At 35.3% G+C, this 20,735-nt stretch overlaps 1 protein-coding gene across 1 annotated transcript in view; it reads left to right on the top strand.

Annotated features, from left to right (window-relative positions):
• The window catches only part of TTC27 (tetratricopeptide repeat domain 27), a 112,907-nt gene that overhangs the window by 64,796 nt on the left and 27,376 nt on the right, over positions 1-20,735 (top strand). Inside the window, exons 11-12 of the mRNA XM_063151833.1 lie at positions 15,329-15,424; positions 17,708-17,830. Of these exons, the coding sequence (XP_063007903.1) occupies positions 15,329-15,424; positions 17,708-17,830 (219 nt within the window). The remainder of the gene's footprint in view (positions 1-15,328; positions 15,425-17,707; positions 17,831-20,735) is intronic.

The following is a 20,735-nucleotide window of genomic DNA, read 5'->3' as shown; positions in this document are numbered from 1 at the left end:
CAAGAAGGTACACTTGCTTGATAAGCATAATGCAATAACTATAAAATGATATTTCCTGTGAGTAACATAAAAAAATAAGTGTAAATGGCATAAAGAAGATAAAATACACCTTATACTTTTCTGAAGATTTTGTGCTGGAAGTGGAGGCTTAAGCCATTAATAGGTTTTAACATTGAAACCCATATCCTAAACACTGGCACTCGGTAACTTTGTGTTCAGTATTTGTACAGAAATAACAGTAAGCTCACCATTTTGAAAGTCAGTAATGCTGTTGTGCTCTTGGGGACCTCATGTTTTGCCAGGCTTCTTTAGGTGGTAGTGTTTGACTACAGCAAAACATTGCCCAGGGCAGTTGCATTGGGATGCTCTAAATTGCCTGGTACGCTGCTTGGCTCTGGGTTTCAAACAGAAAGGAAATCTTACGTCAGATGGTCATGAATCCAGTTATCTCCTACTCATGACCTTGACCTCTTTTGTGCTGATTTTGATATCAAAATGCTTTGAATTTCATTTGGGATTGTTCGACTCATTTCCTCTTATGTGCTTTTCTTCCCCACCCACTGCAAGAGCCCTATTATAAAGAAATTGAAGCTTTTTTTAGTAAAATGTCTGTGAACAACTGAAGTGAATATTGTTTCTCAGTTGGCTAGTATTGTTTTCAAAGTGAAATGCATATTTGCAGGACCTGATATAATGAACCAAAACATGCACATTAAGAATCTGCTATGTGACTTGCTTTGGAGAAAATACAGATATACACAGTTCCAGCATGCTAATTAACTCCTGCCCCAGCATGCTTCCTTAAAACTATCAACATCATTTTGCATCTTAGAAGTTCACCTTGAGTTAGGCAAAAACTAAGTACTATTGGTTGTCCAGTGCCTGAAGTTCTTCTGTGTAGATGCCTTACAATTTTTTGGCCTTCTCTTTTTCCTGGCATTAAAGTGATTGTATAGGTGAAATGGATACATTTTGTTCAAGAGGTAGTCTCTTCCTCAATAATTTTTAAATTCTAAGTAATTGTGATATGAATAACTTCAGATGTTGCGGTTGCTTAAACATGTAGGGGATATTTAAGGAACAAGCTAAAGTGAAGAATTAATTTGTTTACCTGGAGACAAAGTAATCATGGGTGGGAAATAATGAGTTACCAGAATATGATAAAAAAACATTTGGGAAATGTTGTATAGGCAGTAGCTTTCCAGTCTTCCACCATATAAAATAGAAAAATTAAGCAGTTTTAACTGGTATATCAAAGAATTAGACTGAAAGACCTCTTAGATAAAAGGTCCACTAGAGATAGGCAGTTAAGCAAGCGTTATTTTTTTAAGTGCTCTAAGTGCTTTTTGAAAGAAGATTAACAAGAAGTGATAAATTATTTTTTTCTTATAGACTAAGAAGTGTAGAATAATTGTAAAAAATTGGTAATTTAGTGGAATTGTTAAATGTTGAGTGCTTAAATATATTAATATCTTTATACATTCAATATCTCTATTGATTATACAGGCACCACCTGTAGAACAACAAAGTTTAAAGTCCAAGTGATAATATGGTTATAACCAGGTTAAGAAACAGTGGTCTTTCAATTAATATATTTCATTACTAAATGTTTATATATTTCATTACTAAATGTTTTAAATTACACTTATAATCAGTAATCTCTACTAATATCCAGCAGGACATGTTGTGATGCTGAGGTTAAAGGACAATAGTATGTATGATCTGGTAAAAATTACTAACCAAGTATCTGGAATTGAGAGTGTGTTGAAAGAGCAAACCAGAAGCTGCCAGGCAGGTGCAAAGGTGTGTTTTCTTTCATAGCTTAACACCTAATTTATTCAGAATCGAAAAACTCCTTGGAAACTGATAGGAGAAAAAGGTATGTTTTTCATGTTTGTCCTATACAATTAAGACTGAAACCCTACTATATATTAATTTTAATGCACAATCAGAACCCATGCATTTCTAAGATATTTATAAGAAAAGAGAAAATTTGAAATATAAAACTCATTTTGATAGTTGTCTTTTCACTACAAGGCATGTAATTTTGTTTAATTTGGATCATTATGTACACTTGTTTTATTTGCTAATCACATTTCCATTTACATTTAAGAGTTAAAAAATTCTTAAAACAGGGGCAAGTTAACTTATTATTTCAGGACATGAAAAATGCTATTAATCATACTCCAACATTTAAATTTAAAAAACCAAACAGGAATTTTCTACTAAAGATAGAGTTGTCTTAAAACATGTTTACATCATTGAAGGACAGTCTGATTCTCACTGCTGATGAAAATTCACCTTTTAAAGGAACAGAAGCAAAGATGCAAATTAAAAAAAAAAAAAAAAAAAAATTGGCAAAACCCAGATAAATGAAACAAAGAAAACCCCAGCATAATTATGACGACGCTGACCACAATAGTAGTGAGGCTTATTAATTCAAAATGCGTAAATTTGTGATAGTTCTCTCTGACTCAGTCATTCTTGACCTTCAATGACACAAATCTGTAGGCTTATTTTGTTTGATTAGGGTAGTACTCTTATTAAAACTATGGAAGCTATTGCATGAAACAGCTTTTAAAAATCAAATTAAGACAGAATTAATTTCGCATTCTTTTCAGTTTTTAATCATTTTCCAGAACAATAAAAATATAAGCAATCAACATATAAAATGCCCTCATTATGATAGTTTTGGAGTTCCAATTCAGTAATGCTAATCAGCTTATTACAAAGAAGAAGTTAAATCAGGTAAATAAATTAAAGCTGTTCTCTTTGTCCTCTCTGTTTTCTGTGCGGAATCTTGCTGTGCAAAGGCTGCCAAATGCATGAGTTTTTCAATGTAATGAAAGGTGCTAAATGCACTGGTTATTGTAGTTCCAGAAGTTCCAGGACCATGGTGAACAGTACTGAAAGACAGAGAATGAATTCAGTCTTTAATTCAGTCATGCATATAGTAGATAGTGCCTTCCTCTTTAATGAAATGAAGATGTACAAAAACAATTGCTGGGAAATAACATGATAACATTGAGGTAAATGTTATTGATAGAAGTGCTTGTGTCTGTGTCTTTTAATATTTTGAAAGTGATCCAGCATTGTTCTGAAAAATTCTTTCATTAGAAGGTATTTTAGTGCTGCTTTACCCTTTGCAAGAAATGAGACTGAAGACTGCTTTTAGTTGTAGAAGTATCAATAGTGAATGAATATGGAAATACTGGTTCTCTAATATTTGCAAAAGTTGGAATAGGTAATCAGTCAAAGACAACTTAGTAAGTCCCAATAACTAGTGGTCCTTGGTCTTGGCATATATATTCACTCAGAAAAAAAGCCTGAGTGGTCTGTCAGTAGGGCTTTTCTTTTCTCCTGATACAGAATAAATATTTTACTTCCTCGGGTCAGCATACAAACGGTGATTTTAAGGGAAGCCAATGCATTTATTGCCAAAGGAGATTTTCAGTGGGAAGTCTGATAAAAACTGAAAAGAATTACTCTCAGGTGTTTAGGGGCAAGAAAGTGTTTGTAGAGTCAAATAGGGATAGAGTTTCAGCACAGTACATTGGAAATATTTTACCTTTATTATGGAGGTCAACACGAAGGATAATCAAGGAGAATTCTTTGGAAAATTTGTTTCTTGTACACTATTAAGAGTAAGATTTCAGCAGATCAGTTTTCTACAGCAAAACTTTGAAGTATAAGCTGTAGAGATTTGTAATCTTTGACCTAGAGAATATGAATTCACAAAAAGGGGGAAGAAGGGATTTGTAAAAAAGGCCATTACATTTGTGACAAATCCCTGTGAGATAAGTACAGAAATAGGGATGGAAAATAACGCTTGAGGAAAAGACGAAATAGAAAAGAATGAACTATTGTGTAATCAACAAGGGGAAATGTTATTTTTCTTAGATTTTTAGATTAAATTATTGTACCATTTACAGAAATAAGAACTAGTTTTATGTGAAATGAAAATGCTGATGCATTTAAATGAGTTTGTAACTGTGATGGAGTAGTGGAGATTGAGCACTGCTTTTTCTAAAAGATGTTTCCATTGAAAGAATTTCCATCATGCTGAGGGCTTCACTTTCCGGTAAGTTTCAAGGAGGGGTTGGGTTATTAAAACATCCTACTTAATGTGGTGACTGCTGTGGTTTCTAAATGTTTGGAGATAGACAGTTTGGAGAATCTAGTATGTAAAGAATCAATTGATTGGAGAGACAAACTTTGCAATAGTATGTGTTTGGTGTAGCTTCTAACCAGAGAACTGATTTTTCTGGCCTAATTCAACTCATTTAGTTCCTCTTACGGCTTTAGTTATGAATTGAGGAATATATTTGGATTCTGAACTTTCCAAACTGATTTCATGATGATCGATTCAAATAATGACTGGGACTGGTGTATGGAGAGTTTTATAATCACAGAATCATGAAATATGCTGAGTTGGAAGGGACCCACAAGGATCATCAGGTCCCACTCCTGGCCATGCACAGAACAATCCCCAAGAGTTACACCATGTGCCCAACAGCATTGTGCAAATGCTTCTTGAGCTCTGCCAGGCTTGGTGCTGAGACCACTTCCCTGGAGGGCCCAGTCTGGTGTCCAGAGTATATGATATGATAATGGTTCTTTTCAATATTTCCATTTACTTTTGCAGTTAGCCAGTTTTTTTATAGTATTGGTTTCTGACTGAATATTGTAAATGATGGCACTGTGGTTTTGTGGTAAAACTGAGGCATTTTGACAAATGTGGAGATGTTTTTGTAAGCAAGATGACCTTCCATGCCAGAACTTGATTTTTAAATGACATAAATATTTTTGTTTGTAGCTGTTATGCACGTTGCTGTGCTATACCTGCTCATTTTTCCAGATACAGATCTGGGAAAACATTGAAGTTGCCTAGAAATAGAAACGTGTAGTAAATGATTGTACCACAGAACACTTCTGCTTTCTTTCTGTTTTCCCCTGTGTGAAATGCACACGAGCCAAGGTCATTAATAATGTTGCAGGTTCAGATACTTAAAAGGTCAAAAATGCCAAATTATAGTGCCATTTTTAACTATTTCAGGAGCTCCCAAGCTCCACTTTGCCTTTTCTCTGGTGTGAAATCCGCCTTATTTCCTCTGTCTCTCAATTAAGGCTGAGGGTTGAATGAATGACCAGAAGCCCAGCAGGCTCCTGGGCTCCTGTTCTTCTCTCCCCTAGAAAAAAATGGTATCAGGAAGTAGGTGGTGGTGGCAACTGCTGGTGAAAGAGTTCATTTGTCCTTCAGTACTCTCCCTCTGGCTCAGGGACAGTATCTTAGTATACTTAGAGTATGTCAAGTAAAACAGGGTTAGCTGAAAGCAAAGTGCTGAAGTGTTCCTTTGGCAGCAGCATGATACCCCTTCTTGCAGATCTGCAAGAAAATTGCCTCCAGTGCAGGAGTGGTACCATTAGGACTTGCAGCTGATGGTCCTCAAGCAATTGAAGGCTGTTAACAGAGTTAAAGGATGTACGTGTTATCCTGGCTGTCCCTTAGTGTCTTTAGTACATGGTTTTGGTGGACAAGGTTTTTGGGATGGTGAGTCCAGGGAAGTAGCAGAAGATTGTCTGTTGTCTTGTCTCTGTCGATCAACCAGTTTGGTGTGAGTGACCAGCACAGACCATAAAACTTTGTCCAGCTGACTGAAAATTTTCCATTTGGGCTGGTTTTTTTGATTGGTTGTATGCCAAACTGGCTATATGATTGTGGAAAGAACTGTGGTTTTGTGGATTCCTCCTTCTTTAATAAAGAGCTGAGTCTTCAGGGGAGCTTGATACACTTTTATTTGAATATGTCATACAATCAGGCATGGAACATTTAATGCATTTAGAATGTTTTTATTTTCACTGGAAATTGAACTGATTTCAAACCTGTTGTTACTGAAGATGTTTATTTTTTTCTTTGGTGAGTAGATCAATGACTAACTGAGATTGATAGGGAGTTTGTTTGTTTTTCCCTGATGTATGGAGAGCTCTCCAGGAACATGTGAAGAACTGGATTGGATGTCTTTCAAGAAAATACATATATTGAAAACAGATTTCTTTACGTGTGACTGCTTTCTTTTGGTATAGCTAAAATTTAAATGCTTTGCCCGTGTGTCATATTTCTAATGTACTTACCATCATACACTGTATGGTTTCTGGGTCAGGCTCAGCTACTGGAAGAATGTTTATTTCCTGCCAAGTAATTTTTCAACAGAAACTACTGGGTATTAGTCAAGGGTTCATTGTATAGGGCAGTTATTCTTAGGAAAAATTTCTTCTTGTAAGGAGTGAAAACAATGGGTGTCCCAAGATGTTATCTGAGATATTGTGGCTGGATTCAGGAAAAAAGAGACTGAACTTGTTTGTCTTTTCCCTTTATATTCCTGTCCCCTTCACCAAATGAGTAAAGATGTTCTTGAAGTTTTCAAATGCATGAAAATAGTTGAAAAACAGGTAACAGCAAAAGAGCACTTTGCAGTTGAAAAACTCCCATGAAAAATTGACTCTATTACTGGAAAAAGAGCTTCTGGCAATTAAAGGAGCAGAATTTTTGTGATTTCAGGTTATGGATATCTAGATAAGACTAGACATGATTTTCTTTCCTTTTCCCAGGTATCTTAGTAGCATGAGAGAATTATGCTTGATGTGACTGCACCAAAACCAAATGTGCTTGCACCAAAACAGTTACGTGAATACATGGCCTTTTGTTTTGTGCTGTGTTTTTTTCTTTGATATTTCTTTTGTATAACAGAATCCCATCTAGTCTCTGCCCTAGGTAGTAAGCTGTAAATGTTTGCATGCTTGCAATTAGTGACAAGTCTTAAGTACTTTTTCTCTGGAATTCTTTTTCTTATTTAAAGTATTTGTTGTTTCAGAAATGACTATCTAATTCTAAATTTTTTTTTGCCATGCATTAAGGTTTCTTTTGAATATTTATTCCTATTATATTTACTTATGCTTTTTATTAAAGCTTGAGTGAGGCTTTTTTTGCTATTTACAGATACTTTGACTTTTTTAAAAATTGCTTGTGTATATATACATGATGGCATAAGTTCCTATCTGCAAAATGCAAATGTGTGCCCTGTGGTAGGTAAACCCAAGTCTACCAGCAACAGAAAAGGTACAGGTTATTTCTGATAGATTAGTCTTTGTGAGCAGGGTGTTCCAGTTGGAATACAGGATAGATCAAATGGGTCATAGTTATGAAAGATGATGGCTATACCCAAACTAACAATTATATAATGCATAGAAAAATTATTAAAGGGTTTAGATTGACTATCCCCTTCCCTTCTTGGCTTTTCTGAGGAAGAACTGGATCTCTCAAAGAATATGTCTGTTATATATTACAAAACACAAATGTTTGATGTAACTTACTCTCTATAACAATTTATTGTAATGCCTGATGGGGCTGGGGAGGGAAGATTGCACCAACACAGAGGTGTCTGGTGCAAGAACAGTCAGACCTTTAATAAAGGCTATAAGCAAGATCCTTGCTGCAAAATTGACACAACCTTTGTTTTAAAAATATAATTTATTTGCTTATGCTTTTAAAGGGAATACCAACTTTAAATGCACCAAACTTGAACCCTGTTAGGAAATTATCTAGTTGTAATCTGTCTTGGAGAGAATACTGCATTATTCTCAGGTTCAACTTGAGTGCTGACAGTGAAATCAAATCTGTGTGCAAATGCCCGAGAGAAAGCTGTCCTGAAAAAGCCTCTTTTAGCAGTCCTCTCAGCCTAAAAACTTTAGGTTTTTCAGTATTTGGTGAGGAATTGTTGGTGCCAAGAAGTTTCTTTGACTGTTTAGTGGGGAGAAGAAAAAGAGAGGTAGAGAAGAATCCATGTTCCTTGTGTGTCCTCGGTACTATTGCCACTTCTAGCCTTGAGAACTAAAGCATCTTAACTGAAGAATTCATCAAAGTTAGCTACTAGAGCATTGCTTTGGGGTGGACAGTGCTGAATCCAGCACCAGCAGACCTCCTGTTTTAAGAGATCAGAGAGATTTCTCCATTGACTCTGTGGTGGGAGGGAAAAATAAGCAAAGTATTAGTTGGGGATTAGTCTTCTGTTTAACAAGGGATTACTCTAATTTGAGAGAATATGCATAGAAAATTTTTGTTTTCATTTCAGTTTAAGGAAATCAGCATTTTTTCCTTCTGTGTGTAAAGCTGCTAGAAACTAGGTCCATTTTCCATTCGTGGTCCCAGGAGTAACCTGGGTCAGTGAACATTGTGTTTTCTGTCAGAGTAATGACTACATACGATCAAGAAGTTTTTACCCAAGCATTGAACAAAGTAGGTAAAACACTGCTTTCAATGCAAACAGACTTAGGTTTGAAAATGTGCATCCTAAAGTCTTCTACTTGAACGTTTCACTTATTTTTGTTTCAAGTTGCATTATCTTGTTAGTAGTTTTTCTCTGTAAAGCATCCTGAAATCTTGTCAGAAATCTTTCTGTGTTCCAGACACCCTGTACACTTTTATTTGCCATACAAAGTAGGCAGTCAGTGCTATACAAAATGGTAAAGTTAGTTTTCATAAATTTTAGAGCGGTTTTTAGTTCCTGGGGAGCAATGTGATACACAGTCCTAGTTGGTTTAAATAAACACACCAATTGAGGTCAATCCTAACAAGCAGTAATTTGATTGGAAAAATGACTGAGAGGATGAATTTGCAAAATAAGCAAAAACATGAGTCTTCAAGGCTACAAGATTTTAATGAAACTTAGACTTGTATTTTAATGAGGTGTAAAAAAGGGGCAATATTTTTCTGCTTTTAAGCATTTAACTTTTGCGGAGTTCTCACAGAACGTTTTTATCCTCCTGAGAATGTGAATAATGTGAAATCTCCAGTAAGTAGTGGTCTTCAGCTTGGCATCTTTGCACAGAGTAAGAAATGGTCTGTTTAAGCTTCAAAGAATTACAAATTACAATTTACGATAGTGATCGTTGTCATAAATTTTCCTCAAGTATCTAGTGTCATAATTCCACTTTGAAAATTAGATAAATGAGTGGAAGGATTCTTCTTGATGTTGAAATGCATCCTTGCTTAATGTTTTTTTCTGTGTGTTTTGATGCCTTAGTTCTTAACTATTCAGAGATGGTTTCACTGTTTAACAGAAATATATAATTGTGAGCTCTATGAGCTTTTACAAGGATAGCTTGTTATTTCCTTAAAGTCATTTTAGTTTCCAAGCAACAAAGTTCTGTCTGAACTGTCAAAATGCTGTTTTGAATAATGGTTGAATGTAAAACCCAATGAACTGGTTTTGAATCTATTCTTCTAGTGATAAAATTGGCAATCAATCAAGTAATCACTATTTTGTCATAATCTCTGTAATGAAGTTTGGACCAGGCCAGAAATTACTATCTCCCATTTAGCAAAACTTTACTGCATTGTTATATGAAAACATTTAATAGTTTTATAATTTCTGACGTTGCTTCACTGGTAGTTTACCTGTGACCATTGGATTTTAGAAGTCTGCATATGTCTCAGTTTGTCCTGGTGGTCTTGGTTTCAGGTGCTCTTGGGTTGACAAAGAGCTGTTGAATTAATTGTGTTGTTTGAAATGTAAATGTGGGGTTTAATGATTTTTTTTTTAAAGTAAGATTATCAAAGGAGTGTAACTCAGGATTTAATTACATATCTGCAAGGTACTAAAATAGTTATAGTACTAGCAAAGATTGGAATACCCAATACATATTTCAGAGGAAAGAAATGTAAAAAAATTCTGCATATTTAATTATCTCTATTTATCACCTGTTTTCTAATAGGCATACAGTTTTTGACTTTTAGACACTGGTTATGTATACGTTCTTCAGGAAGAATGAAGGTTTTGTTAGTGCTTTTCTGTGTTTATGAATTATTTTGTACACTGTTGTGGAACAAGGTTGCAACAGTTACTCTTGTAATACATCCCAAATTAACTTGGACTTTAGTTCTTTCTTCTGCAGCGTTTTTCAGACTTCATTGTTAGAAAATGTAACTTGGCAGAAGACAACTTGCAAAATAATAAAGCCAATAAATGTTTTGAAACATCAAGAATTATGTCGATTTTTCTATTAAACAAGTATTTTAATATCACTGCCTCAAAAAAAAATATAGCATTTAGAATCAAGTCTTAAAAATTGTGAAAGTTTGAATTAATTTATCAATGAATCTTTTAAAGTTTTATAGAAGTCTGTACGTATTACAGGATCCACAAGAACTTAATGTTCCATAAGCTTAAAAAATTCCCACTTAATAGAAACTGTCTGTGAGACAAACTTCTGTGGAAGGAAATCAAAGGAGCTTTTTGATGATAAATTTTCCTGTTCATTCATAATTTTTGAAGTAAGCTTATGAATAAAATAAAAACTATGTACTTCCACAACCAGTGTTACACTTGTAGTTGCTGTTATTTTTGCAAAGCTTTCCTCTACTTTGTTTTTAAGTAAATAATGTAGGTGAGCTCAGTTCAGTTTGAGCAGTACACCTGCTAAGTTCTCAGGAACCATGGTATGGGTGAGATAGCAGGTTTGTTTTCCCTACAGATGTATTTTTACCTTTTTCCCCCCTTTGTCTCCAAACACCTTTCTTGCAAGCAGCTGAACAATTCCAGCTATGTGTTGGTGCCCTGAGGCACCTCTGTGCCTGACACAAAGCCATGACCCACCAAGCAGTCCTGCAGCTGGTGTCCATACTTTGATACTTTAATAGGTGTGTAAATAGCTATGGGAACAGCTAGAATACAAGAGCTGGACAGTTGTGACACCAGCTTGCTGCTTATACGTCATCCAGAGGTAATGTACAGAAATGGAAGAAGCACAAGGAAAATGGATGTGATTTTATAGGCAGAGCGTGGAGAGGTCAGGGTGATTTGTGGGATTTTCAGGAGTCTTCAGGCTTGGGAGAAATTGAAGAAAAAGAACCCTAGAATTACAAGAATTTAATGAAAAGTCTGTCTGGGGTTTCTGTGTTAGAAAAGACTGAAAGGCATTTTCCATTCATTGAATCAAGCTAAATCTGTCAAATATGGTAAAAACATGTGAGAAGCAGGCAGCTTTGACGTGCTAGAGAAGGGTAAAAGCAGGACAAGATAATGCCACAGACACCATGTCAGCTGGGATTAGGTGATGGATTAACACAGTGGTTTATGGCTGGTGTGAGCATTCATGTAGCGAGGACTTCATGGGTGGACCATCACCACTGGAGTCCCAGAGGTATTAATTAGGGATTGATTCTGGCAGCCTGACAAGATTTCTAGACTGAGAAGCAGAAAAAAGTCTAGAAAAAAAACTTATCTAATCTTTCTGTTTATAAAATCATAAATAAAGAGAAATATCAAGGGTACCAGGATAAATCAAAGTGTATGAGGAAATAAAAGAAGGATGGAGATAGCAGCACTGGTAAATGCACAGCACATAGGTAATAACGTGGTAAAGACTAGCATTTTAAAATAGGTGTGGTTGGTGGAAAACAGCTGGATGCCTGGTTAGCAGTAGGACAAGGCAGGAAAACAATAAACAAGCTGTGATGATTAACACTGTCTGTGAAGCAAGCTGTTGCATGGGGGAAGGAAATCGGGTGGAACAGTTGTGACTGGAACACTAAAACTGGAAAATGCTTGTTGGAAAAGATAGGTAAAGGAAAAAGTGATGCAGTCACACTGTTACTGATAGGAAAACTTGGGAAGAAGTGAGATCAAATTGCATGGATAAAATGTAGTTTTATTTGGGCCAGCAATGTTAAATTTGGATAGAAGTAGTTGTATCTTCAGTGTTTTTGAGATGGGAGATCCAGATGGAATTAGGTAGTTGCTGCACAAGCAAGGTGTTATGCTGTTTCCAGTAAGTTTTTGACAAGTATTAAATATTCTGCTCTCTTCAAAAGATAGGAATTTGGGGCTTTTTTGTTTGGCTGTGGGGGGGATTTTTCCCTTAAGTAAGCTTGCATCAGGACATCCTTCAGGTGAAATAGATGGGAAAAAATGTTTACATATAGTTAGTATTACATGTGAGGGGCATTTTTAAAGCAGGTAAACTATTTAATCTGGAAAGAGATTAAGAATAGAAAGAAACATGTGAAATCGCCATTTATTTACCTTAGATGCAAAAAGCAATCTAAGGATTATATTTTAACTAAAGGAACAATCTCTGGGGGAGGGATTTCAGACCAGTTGGATGAATAACAAATTTAAAAACTGTACTGTAATAGGTTGAGAAATCAAACAGCATAATGTTGTGGGAAAATGACAACTCAGAAACTGCAAGGGTGTAATAGTATTTCCAGAGATTAAGCACAGAGATAAGGTCTGGCTAAAAAGAAAAAAAAAAGTTCTAACTCAGTCAGCTGCTGACGATAAGGATGGTAAAACATGTGGAGGGGATGAAGAGATTGAAATTGGGTCAGGCTCAAAGATCAAAGCTGATATTTTATCTTGAAGACCTTAGTGGTGTTACACATATGTTGAACATAGAAGCAAAGCAAGAATATACAATTGAATGAACATACAAAAATTATGTCCAAGGTGGGGAAGTCCTTTACAAGCTCCATATACTTCAGTTGTGGATAATTACCAGCTGAGATTGATTGGAAGAGTGATTAGACTGAGATTGATAAGTAATTAAAGCCCTACTGTGATCATTTCAAATTAGCATGGTAAGCTTATCCCAAACAGGCAGTCTACTGAACTGATTCATCTCAGAGCAGACACTGGAGCATGAGATGGGGAAACACATTGTAGTTTCTAGAGCTGTCTTTTCCTGTGTTCATGTGTCAATGGTGTAGTCTTTGCTCATGATATAGAATTCCATCAAAACTACCTGGTTTTGTTGTGTCCAGACTGGATTATTGTGTCTCTGTATTGTGGTTTTTGACTTTAGAACTCACTGCTGTGACAGTTTAAGCCTTGGGAAGAGGGTGTGTTACATGGTGGGGGAGCAACCTGTTAATGTTTTTAAATGTTGCCTGTGGTAGAACTTATATAATTTAGAATTGTGAATTTTAATTGGTTTCAGCTCTGTTTCTAAGTAAAAACTTGCAAGGCAGGAATCTGAGTCTCAAGTCAAACTAAGTCACAAAATCTTATATCTGACTGTGTTGCAAGTATTCTGTGTTTACATACTTCTTTTATTACGGTGTATTTATGTTGAAGGTTATTAATGAAAATGTCTGCTCAATTGATAGTGCTCACTTGTTGAATTTATTGATTTATTGTTCTATGATCTCATATCTGTTAGATATTAGCTGTGCAATAATGGTAGAATTCTCATTTTCTTGCCATTATACAGCCCAAATGTTATTTCTTCAAGCATTATTGAGAAACACGGAATTCAAAATTTGAGTAACTTATTTTCTATACTTCAATAGTAGGCAGAATTGTCAAAGCTAATTTTTTCTATGTATTAAAGAGTGCATTAACCACAGATTTTTAGGACTTCTAAATTCATTGCTCTTTACTCTTCCTAAGGAATGTATAATATTCAGAAGTTCTACCTTCATTTTCAGTTTTCTTAGAATTCCAAACAGAGTACAGTACTGGTTTTGAGAAGGGAGAGAATTCTGCTTGTTAACATCATACTCTCTTCTAACACATGACTTACATTTGGTTTTTCTGCTTGAGAAGTATAGAAAGATATGGCCACACATTTTAAAATAAAATACGTTCTTCTGAAAAAATGTTTTTCTTTGTATTTCTTTTGTATTTGTACTTCTGTTGGAATGGTAGAAAATAGAAAAGGGGAAGACAAAAAGTTAAAAAAAAAACCCCAAAACTATTTTGATTCAATTAGAATATTTCTTGCCTTTCATTTCCTGTACTCCTCAAAAAAATTATTTTGCAGGACATATTTAGGAGTTTCCTGCTTTTCTAAGGCCAATTGTTGGTTTTAAATTTTTCAACTGTATTTTACTACATTGTTTAGTCTCATAAAATGGATACCCAAGGAATTGGACAATTTTTTGGTTTAATTTTTGTTGCAACAGAGTATAGAAAAATGTGCTTCTGCATTGCATTAGAACACTTCAGCAGAACTAAAACAGAGAAATGTAATGTATTATATAGCTTGTATTCAAATAACTTCTAAAATTAAATGATATTACTTTAAAAGTTTTATTTTAATCTAACTCTTTTGGTTTGCCTGAAACTGTGTAAAGAATGCAGTTTTATTAGTGTGTCATTTTCCTCACTGCAAATACAGCTCAGCCATTTGCTTGGCATAGGCTTCTGGATAATCTGTAGGAATAGGCCTCTGGAGATAATTTTATGAAAAAGAATGTGAATTAGATGAAATATGTGAAATATTAGTATTTAAAATTAGGAGGTTAAGCATCAATTTAGAGCCTAAATTATTGCTCCATGTTGTGATTTCTTTTCTTATTAAAAGAATGAAGCCACTTAGTAAATCCCATTAACATCAATAACAGTTACAAGATAATTAGCAGTTTGAATCGCAGAACTGATTTTATGCAGCTGTCAGTTGCATTATTGATATCAACAGTTTGGTTTAGAAAGAGAGGGAAAGAAGTGATCCTATCAATTTTTTCCTTTAGCTTGGGAATCTTTGCATTCATTTTCAGAAAGCTGAGAAAATTCTGACCTGTGTAGCACCACGTGTAAGTCTTTGAGTTACTAAAGAGAGTTTGATAGGTGAATCATGTGAACACAAGTAACTTAATATTCCCTTATTTATACACTGTCCTTGAATTTGCTACTTGATGGTGACTGACATTTGAAGAGAGTTTCTCCCTTACCTTAAAATTTCTAATCACCTTTCTGGCTATAGCCTCCTTTATTATTGTGGGGTTTTTGCTATTGAATTTTGATTTAAGTAACTTGGTAGTGGATTTTCAGAGAAAAAAATAGTGGTGCAGTTTTTCTCTGTGAAAGTTGCCATTCTCTTTCAAAGGGCTTCAGAAGAAAATATTTCAACAATCCAAAGCTCCACCAAAAGAAAGAAAATAGCCTGAATTTAATTGTATGCCAAGTCACAATAATTTATTCTGTATTAGAACTGTTTCCAAAACCATGGTCCACTTTAATATGTTTGTCTTTCTTTTTTAAACAAGAAATGTCATGCCTAAAGCACATCAATTCTGTCTTAGGGGAAAACTAGCTTAAGAACTGAAATGCATTAGGCAGAGTCACTACAATAGTTGATGCAGTGTGACTCTGCAAGTGTTTACTTGGGATTTTAAATTTGATTCTTATTCCTGGTATTGATTATAGTTGATTATAATTTCTCCAGTATGTCAAAAATGCCTAGAATTCTGAATACTTTGAATTTATGGGGGGTTTAGGTTGATTAAATCTGAGTAAATACTAAATCAGAATATACTTTGCATTTACAGGCACTTGCAGACCAGTTTGAAAATACAAATACATCGGTGTCTGAACGCATGAAGATTTTCTACTGTTGTCAAGTGCCTCCACATTGGGCCATACAGGTGTGAAACAATCCCATTTCAGTCTTTACTTAAGAGTCAGTGGTGGTTATCTTTGTTGCTGCATCACCCCAAAGTCAAATGAGTGTGATGCGACTTTGAGTTGAAACTCTGTAGAAATAAAAACACAACCAAACATACACCAGGTATTCCTGGAGAGAAGTGAAGCTCTACAGTGCTCTGCTTTCAGATGTCTTCTTCTGACAAGCACAGGGGTCATTGCTTTTTAGTGCAATTCTTCTTTACTTTCCTTTGTCCTGCAGTACAAAGTAGACTAAAACTTGCAAACTTCAACTTCTCAACACTTGAGACAAGAAGTGGTATAAGATTAAAAGACTTTACTTGTTAAGTCTATGTTGATGTTTTCCTGAGCTTCTCCATCACTTCTTTAGCATTGTTATTACTGTGTGTGATTAGCTCCAAAGACAATTAAAAGCCATCACCTAACTCTGCATATCAGTGATGTAACTCTTTAAAATTGCTGGTGACAGGCTATATTTTATTTCCTATTAAAATAAACTTGCCATTGTCTTACCTTTTATTACTGATTTATTTATGCTGCTGTTACTGCATCTTTCTTGTCTTTTAAAGTTCACTTTGGGAAGTTATCATGGTGAAATCAGACAGGTTGGAAGTCAATAGAACACTGAAGAACTTGACCTGAGAAAGCTGTTCTTTTGAGATAGTCCCCTCTTTTACCAGTACTGACAGGATTTTTTATACCCTTAACTACACTGTTAGTCTTCATTTTCTAGAACAGAAATCTACACACTAAAGTCTTATCTGATGATGCTATATTTAACAAACTCAAGAAAATTGTTAACATTGCATACCTCCAAAGGTATTAATGTTGGTTTACTTTTAATGGTGTTTTATTCCTTTTTGATTTCTAATCTCACTGCATGTTGTTTTAAGCAATCATATCTTCTCCGAGCATTCTCAGGATTTTCTACATAACCTTTTCACAGGCACAGGCACTTGCAATATAACCATCAAATATGGTTTTCATTTCCAGTTGTCAGTGGCATTTTCAATCCAAGCCAGTTTTCTAAGCCAAAGATAGAAATGCTAAAATAAGGATTTATAATGAAAGATGACTCAATCTTCTAGTCATACTAATGAAGACGCATTGCATATATAAATTTTACCAAATATAACTGAGCAAATTTAATTAAACATTAATGAGATTTAGTTTTAGACAATGACAAAACTTTTTTCCTAAGTGATTAGTATCAAGCTAACAAAGAGGTTTTCAGAGTTTGTTACATATTTATATCAAAGAATTGTAGCCAGATGTAATTTTTTTTTTACTACTGGTCTGTTCCCCTCTAGTAACTCCTTGGATTTGCAACAGATACTGAACCCAAACCAATAAAGATGGGTTCATAATATATGTAGAGAATTTCAGGGAGTCCATTCAGAATCACGTAGTCCCCTGCAGAGGTTAACTGTGTGGTGCATAAGTAGCTGACCATACACAGAATGCTCCCATTTATTTTTCAAACCTGTTTATCTGTCACACATAGTGCATGTTACCCTTATTTCAAAGGTTAAAACCCATTTGCAGTTTTAATCTTCTCTTAAAAAATAAAGACCAAAGATGACTTTTCAAAGTCATGGAAACATACCATGTTTGTTTTTGAATTGAAGGCATTACTCATTTATTTTCATTAGTACACTGAAATAATAGCTGAATTTGAAATAACAAAGAGGCTGACTGAACTGTGAGGAAGACTCAGCTAGGGAGTTGAACCTAAACTCAAATTCAGTATTGGTTTGTGTAAAAACCAACACCCTTTGGCAGTGGCTGTTTGGGACAGTGATTTCTCACAGCTACTGGACAGAATTGTATCAGAGCCTTTCTCTCCATCTTTGTTTCTCCACAGGTGCAGATTACTGTGACAAAGCATTGCTAGAAGGGGCTTTAATTCCCGTCTTTGGCCTCTGTTTCCCACTCGGCATTCCCAACTTCCTGCTGCAGCTGCTCTCCAGCCACATGGGCCTCATTTAAGGGCTGGAAATTCATCTCTGTCAATTCATTCTTGCCATGTCCATTTCTATTTTTGTATTATATTGTTAAATTGTTCAAAGCACAACAATTTTTATTCAGTTGGTGGGGGGGTTTTGAGGTATATACACTGTTTGAGGCTCCAACCTGAAGTTTCAGGAGAATAATTCTGTATTATCTGTCTGCTTCTTGTTGATGTCAGAAATGGTCTAACATCTTTTTAAATTGTGTCAGCATTATTTGCTACTTTCAGTACCTGGAATTTCTTATCTTTGCAGCGCCAGCTTGCAAGCTTACTCTTTGAGCTGGGATGCACCAGCTCTGCCTTACAAATATTCGAGGAGCTGGAAATGTGGGAAGATGCAGTAATCTGCTATGAAAGAGCAGGACAACATGGAAAGGTAAGAAAAATGTTTCATGTAGCTGAGATCCCATCTTGAAATAGCATCTGAAAGGTGAAGGACTGTCTGGCTTTAGCTGGCAAAACACTAATGACACTCATTTCTACAGTGGGGGGTCATCAAAGGAAAATCTGCTAGGAAAAATAGACACATAAGAGCTTGCCATAACTTGTGAATACTAAAAGAATTGAGTTGGAGTAATAGCCACATGAAATAGAAGTTGGTAAATAAGAAGCAACTTGAGATGCAAAGAAGATTGTGATAGCAATACTTGAAAATATTCAAGGATAATTGAATTAACTACTTTGGATAAACAGCAGTGTGGGCACTTCAGGAAAGCTGTAGCAGTCATTCATGATGGAGTCTTGAAACTTTGTCCGGAGGAGATATTAATTTTCTTTCCCACTTGATTTCAAACTATTAGCTGTAGTTTTTAAAACACTTTAAATAGAGTAACATCAGTGTTTGATATATGTAATTGCTTTATGTTAACATATTCAAATTACAGAATCAAACACTTGAGACAAGAAGTGGTATAAGATTAAAAGACTTGTAAAGTCTGCGTTGATGTTTTCCTGAACTTCTCCATCACTTCTTTAGCACTGTTACTACTGTGTGTGATTAGCTCCAAAGACAATTAAAAGCCATCACCTAACTCTGCATATCAGTGACATAACTCTTTAAAATTGCTGATAACAGGCTATATTAGCCTTCCTATTGTTGATTATTTTGCTTTTACTGTTAGAGCAATGGTAGGAAGATTTTGGAAAATCATGCCTGGAAGCAATGCCTACTTGTATTTAACTGCATTCTCTTTTAGGTGCAAACTCTCACACAGGCTCTATCAGGAACTTATGCTATCAAGCAGTGTTTTCAGAATTTATATAGAATTTATATAGGTATTCAGAAATGTATATAGATATTCAGAAATATCCTATTTCAGACAAAAATAAGGTTTTTTCTTTCTTTCCCTCTGTTTGGTGTATGGTAGCATTAAATGTATGGATGTACATGTGTCTTTACGATACCACAAGCACAAAGACTGTGCTCTGATATAATTTAAGCTTAATGGAGATACATAATTTCAATTGATAGGAAAAAACCAGAATGCCTTATACTTACATGGTTTTTTTCCTAATAGTCATGCACCAAAGCCTAGATTTTTTTCATTATAAACTGACAGATATGTCTTGCTGGCAAATTCTGTGCCACATTATGCATGCCTTGGGGATAGCACGCTAATATCACAGTCTTCTCAGTAAAGTGGAGAAATAGAGGTCAGTATTTTCCATTTCCTGGAAATGCATTCTGTCCTAGTTACATTCACAAACTGCCCTTAGGGAGTTATGAAAATGGCACTCAGAGAATAGGACAGGATATCTGACACAGGAAACTGCTTAGAAATGCTTTCAGAATGAGGGATTGTGCTGTGCTTTGAAAAAGAGAAAATGCTGTGTAAGTATGAAATAACAGAATTGCTGGAAGAAAGCTAGTTTCGGACCAAAAAAGACAGAAAATTAGAAACATGTAGCTGTGCACCGAGGGGAATGAATATCTGTGCTCTTTATTGCAAAGTGTTCAGAGTGTGAACTGCTCATATTTACCAAAAGTGTTTTGATGTTCTTAAACCTGGTAGTTATTTTTGTAGAAATGCACAAAAATCTACTGGAGTAGTATGTTGGCCACTAGATGTTCAGATCGTTAATGGGCTTAGCATATATCTGTGCAAAAGAACAAAATCTTTTTAATAAACTTCTGAATGTTTTTCATTCCGAAATGCTTTTATATAGAAAACCAGAATTTAAATCCTGAAAATTTTAATTAAACTGCTAAATATCATCAATACCAATGTGATGAGTACTTACAGATTAAAGTAAGTTTCCTCCTGTTTTGGAATTACCTGCTGATAAGGAAACAGAGCATGTAGATAAGGCCATGTGAAGCTCCACATTGTGCTGTTAGAAAATGTATAATTCATTTGGTTATAACAGGGCCATCATGTAGCAGTACAAGTTTTGCAGAGTAAGATGTCACTAACATTTAGCAAACTTTGTTGAGGATTTGTTACTGTTACTAGATATGGCTCTAGATTCATTTGTTTTATAACCTGAACAAAAGTAGTAGAAACTAATATTATTACATGAGTCAACAGAAAAGTAAGAGTGGAAGCAATGTTCAAAATGGCACATAAGAAGGAGAAAAAACTAATATAAAACCTGAATGCACAGTATATTGATAGTTGTTGTGGCTTTCTCACTGAAGTATTTTACTCATTGTATCCCTTTAACAGACTTGTTGCAAAAGGCAACATCTCTGTGTGTGGTGAGAACTGGTGTTGAAAAGTGCCCCTCTCCCTTCTTTCAACTGTGAGAAGTACCCAGAGGTCTCAAGAGTATTATTAACATTGGACAACTCTGTCTGAGGTGTAAGAGGTCTCTTCCACCTAACAATGGTACTGTTTTCCCACTAAAAGAAAAAGAAAGGGTGAACCAGAGATGTGACTTTTCAGTTCTTCCACTTGAAGTAAGGCCTTTCTCCCTTGCAAGAGCTCTGTAACATGGTAGCTGCTGACCTTGGATAGATTAGTGAGACCTGCCATTTGGCATCAGATGGATATTCCATCTTACAACAGCCTGTTTTCAACCCCATCTCCAATCCATCACCTCATGAGAGTATACAGCATGATACAGAGTCTGGTTTTAGACCAACATATCCCAGCAAACCATGTGTTACAGGGTCATTTTTCTTGTTTTGCATGACACAGATACCTCAGAACATTGGAGTGAGGAAACACAATTATGGCAAGATCTCAAATGCCCACATTTAAAGTCAGGTATGGCTTCCCAGATGTGAAGCAGTACTACACTGATTAGTGCATGAGCTCATTGAAGAACTTGATTAATTT

The sequence above is a fragment of the Melospiza melodia genome, chromosome 3, assembly GCF_035770615.1.
Source record: "Melospiza melodia melodia isolate bMelMel2 chromosome 3, bMelMel2.pri, whole genome shotgun sequence".
Taxonomy (NCBI): Eukaryota; Metazoa; Chordata; class Aves; order Passeriformes; family Passerellidae; genus Melospiza; species Melospiza melodia.
The sequence above is the reverse complement of the archived record's forward strand: the minus strand, read 5'-3'. Positions and strand labels throughout refer to the sequence as shown.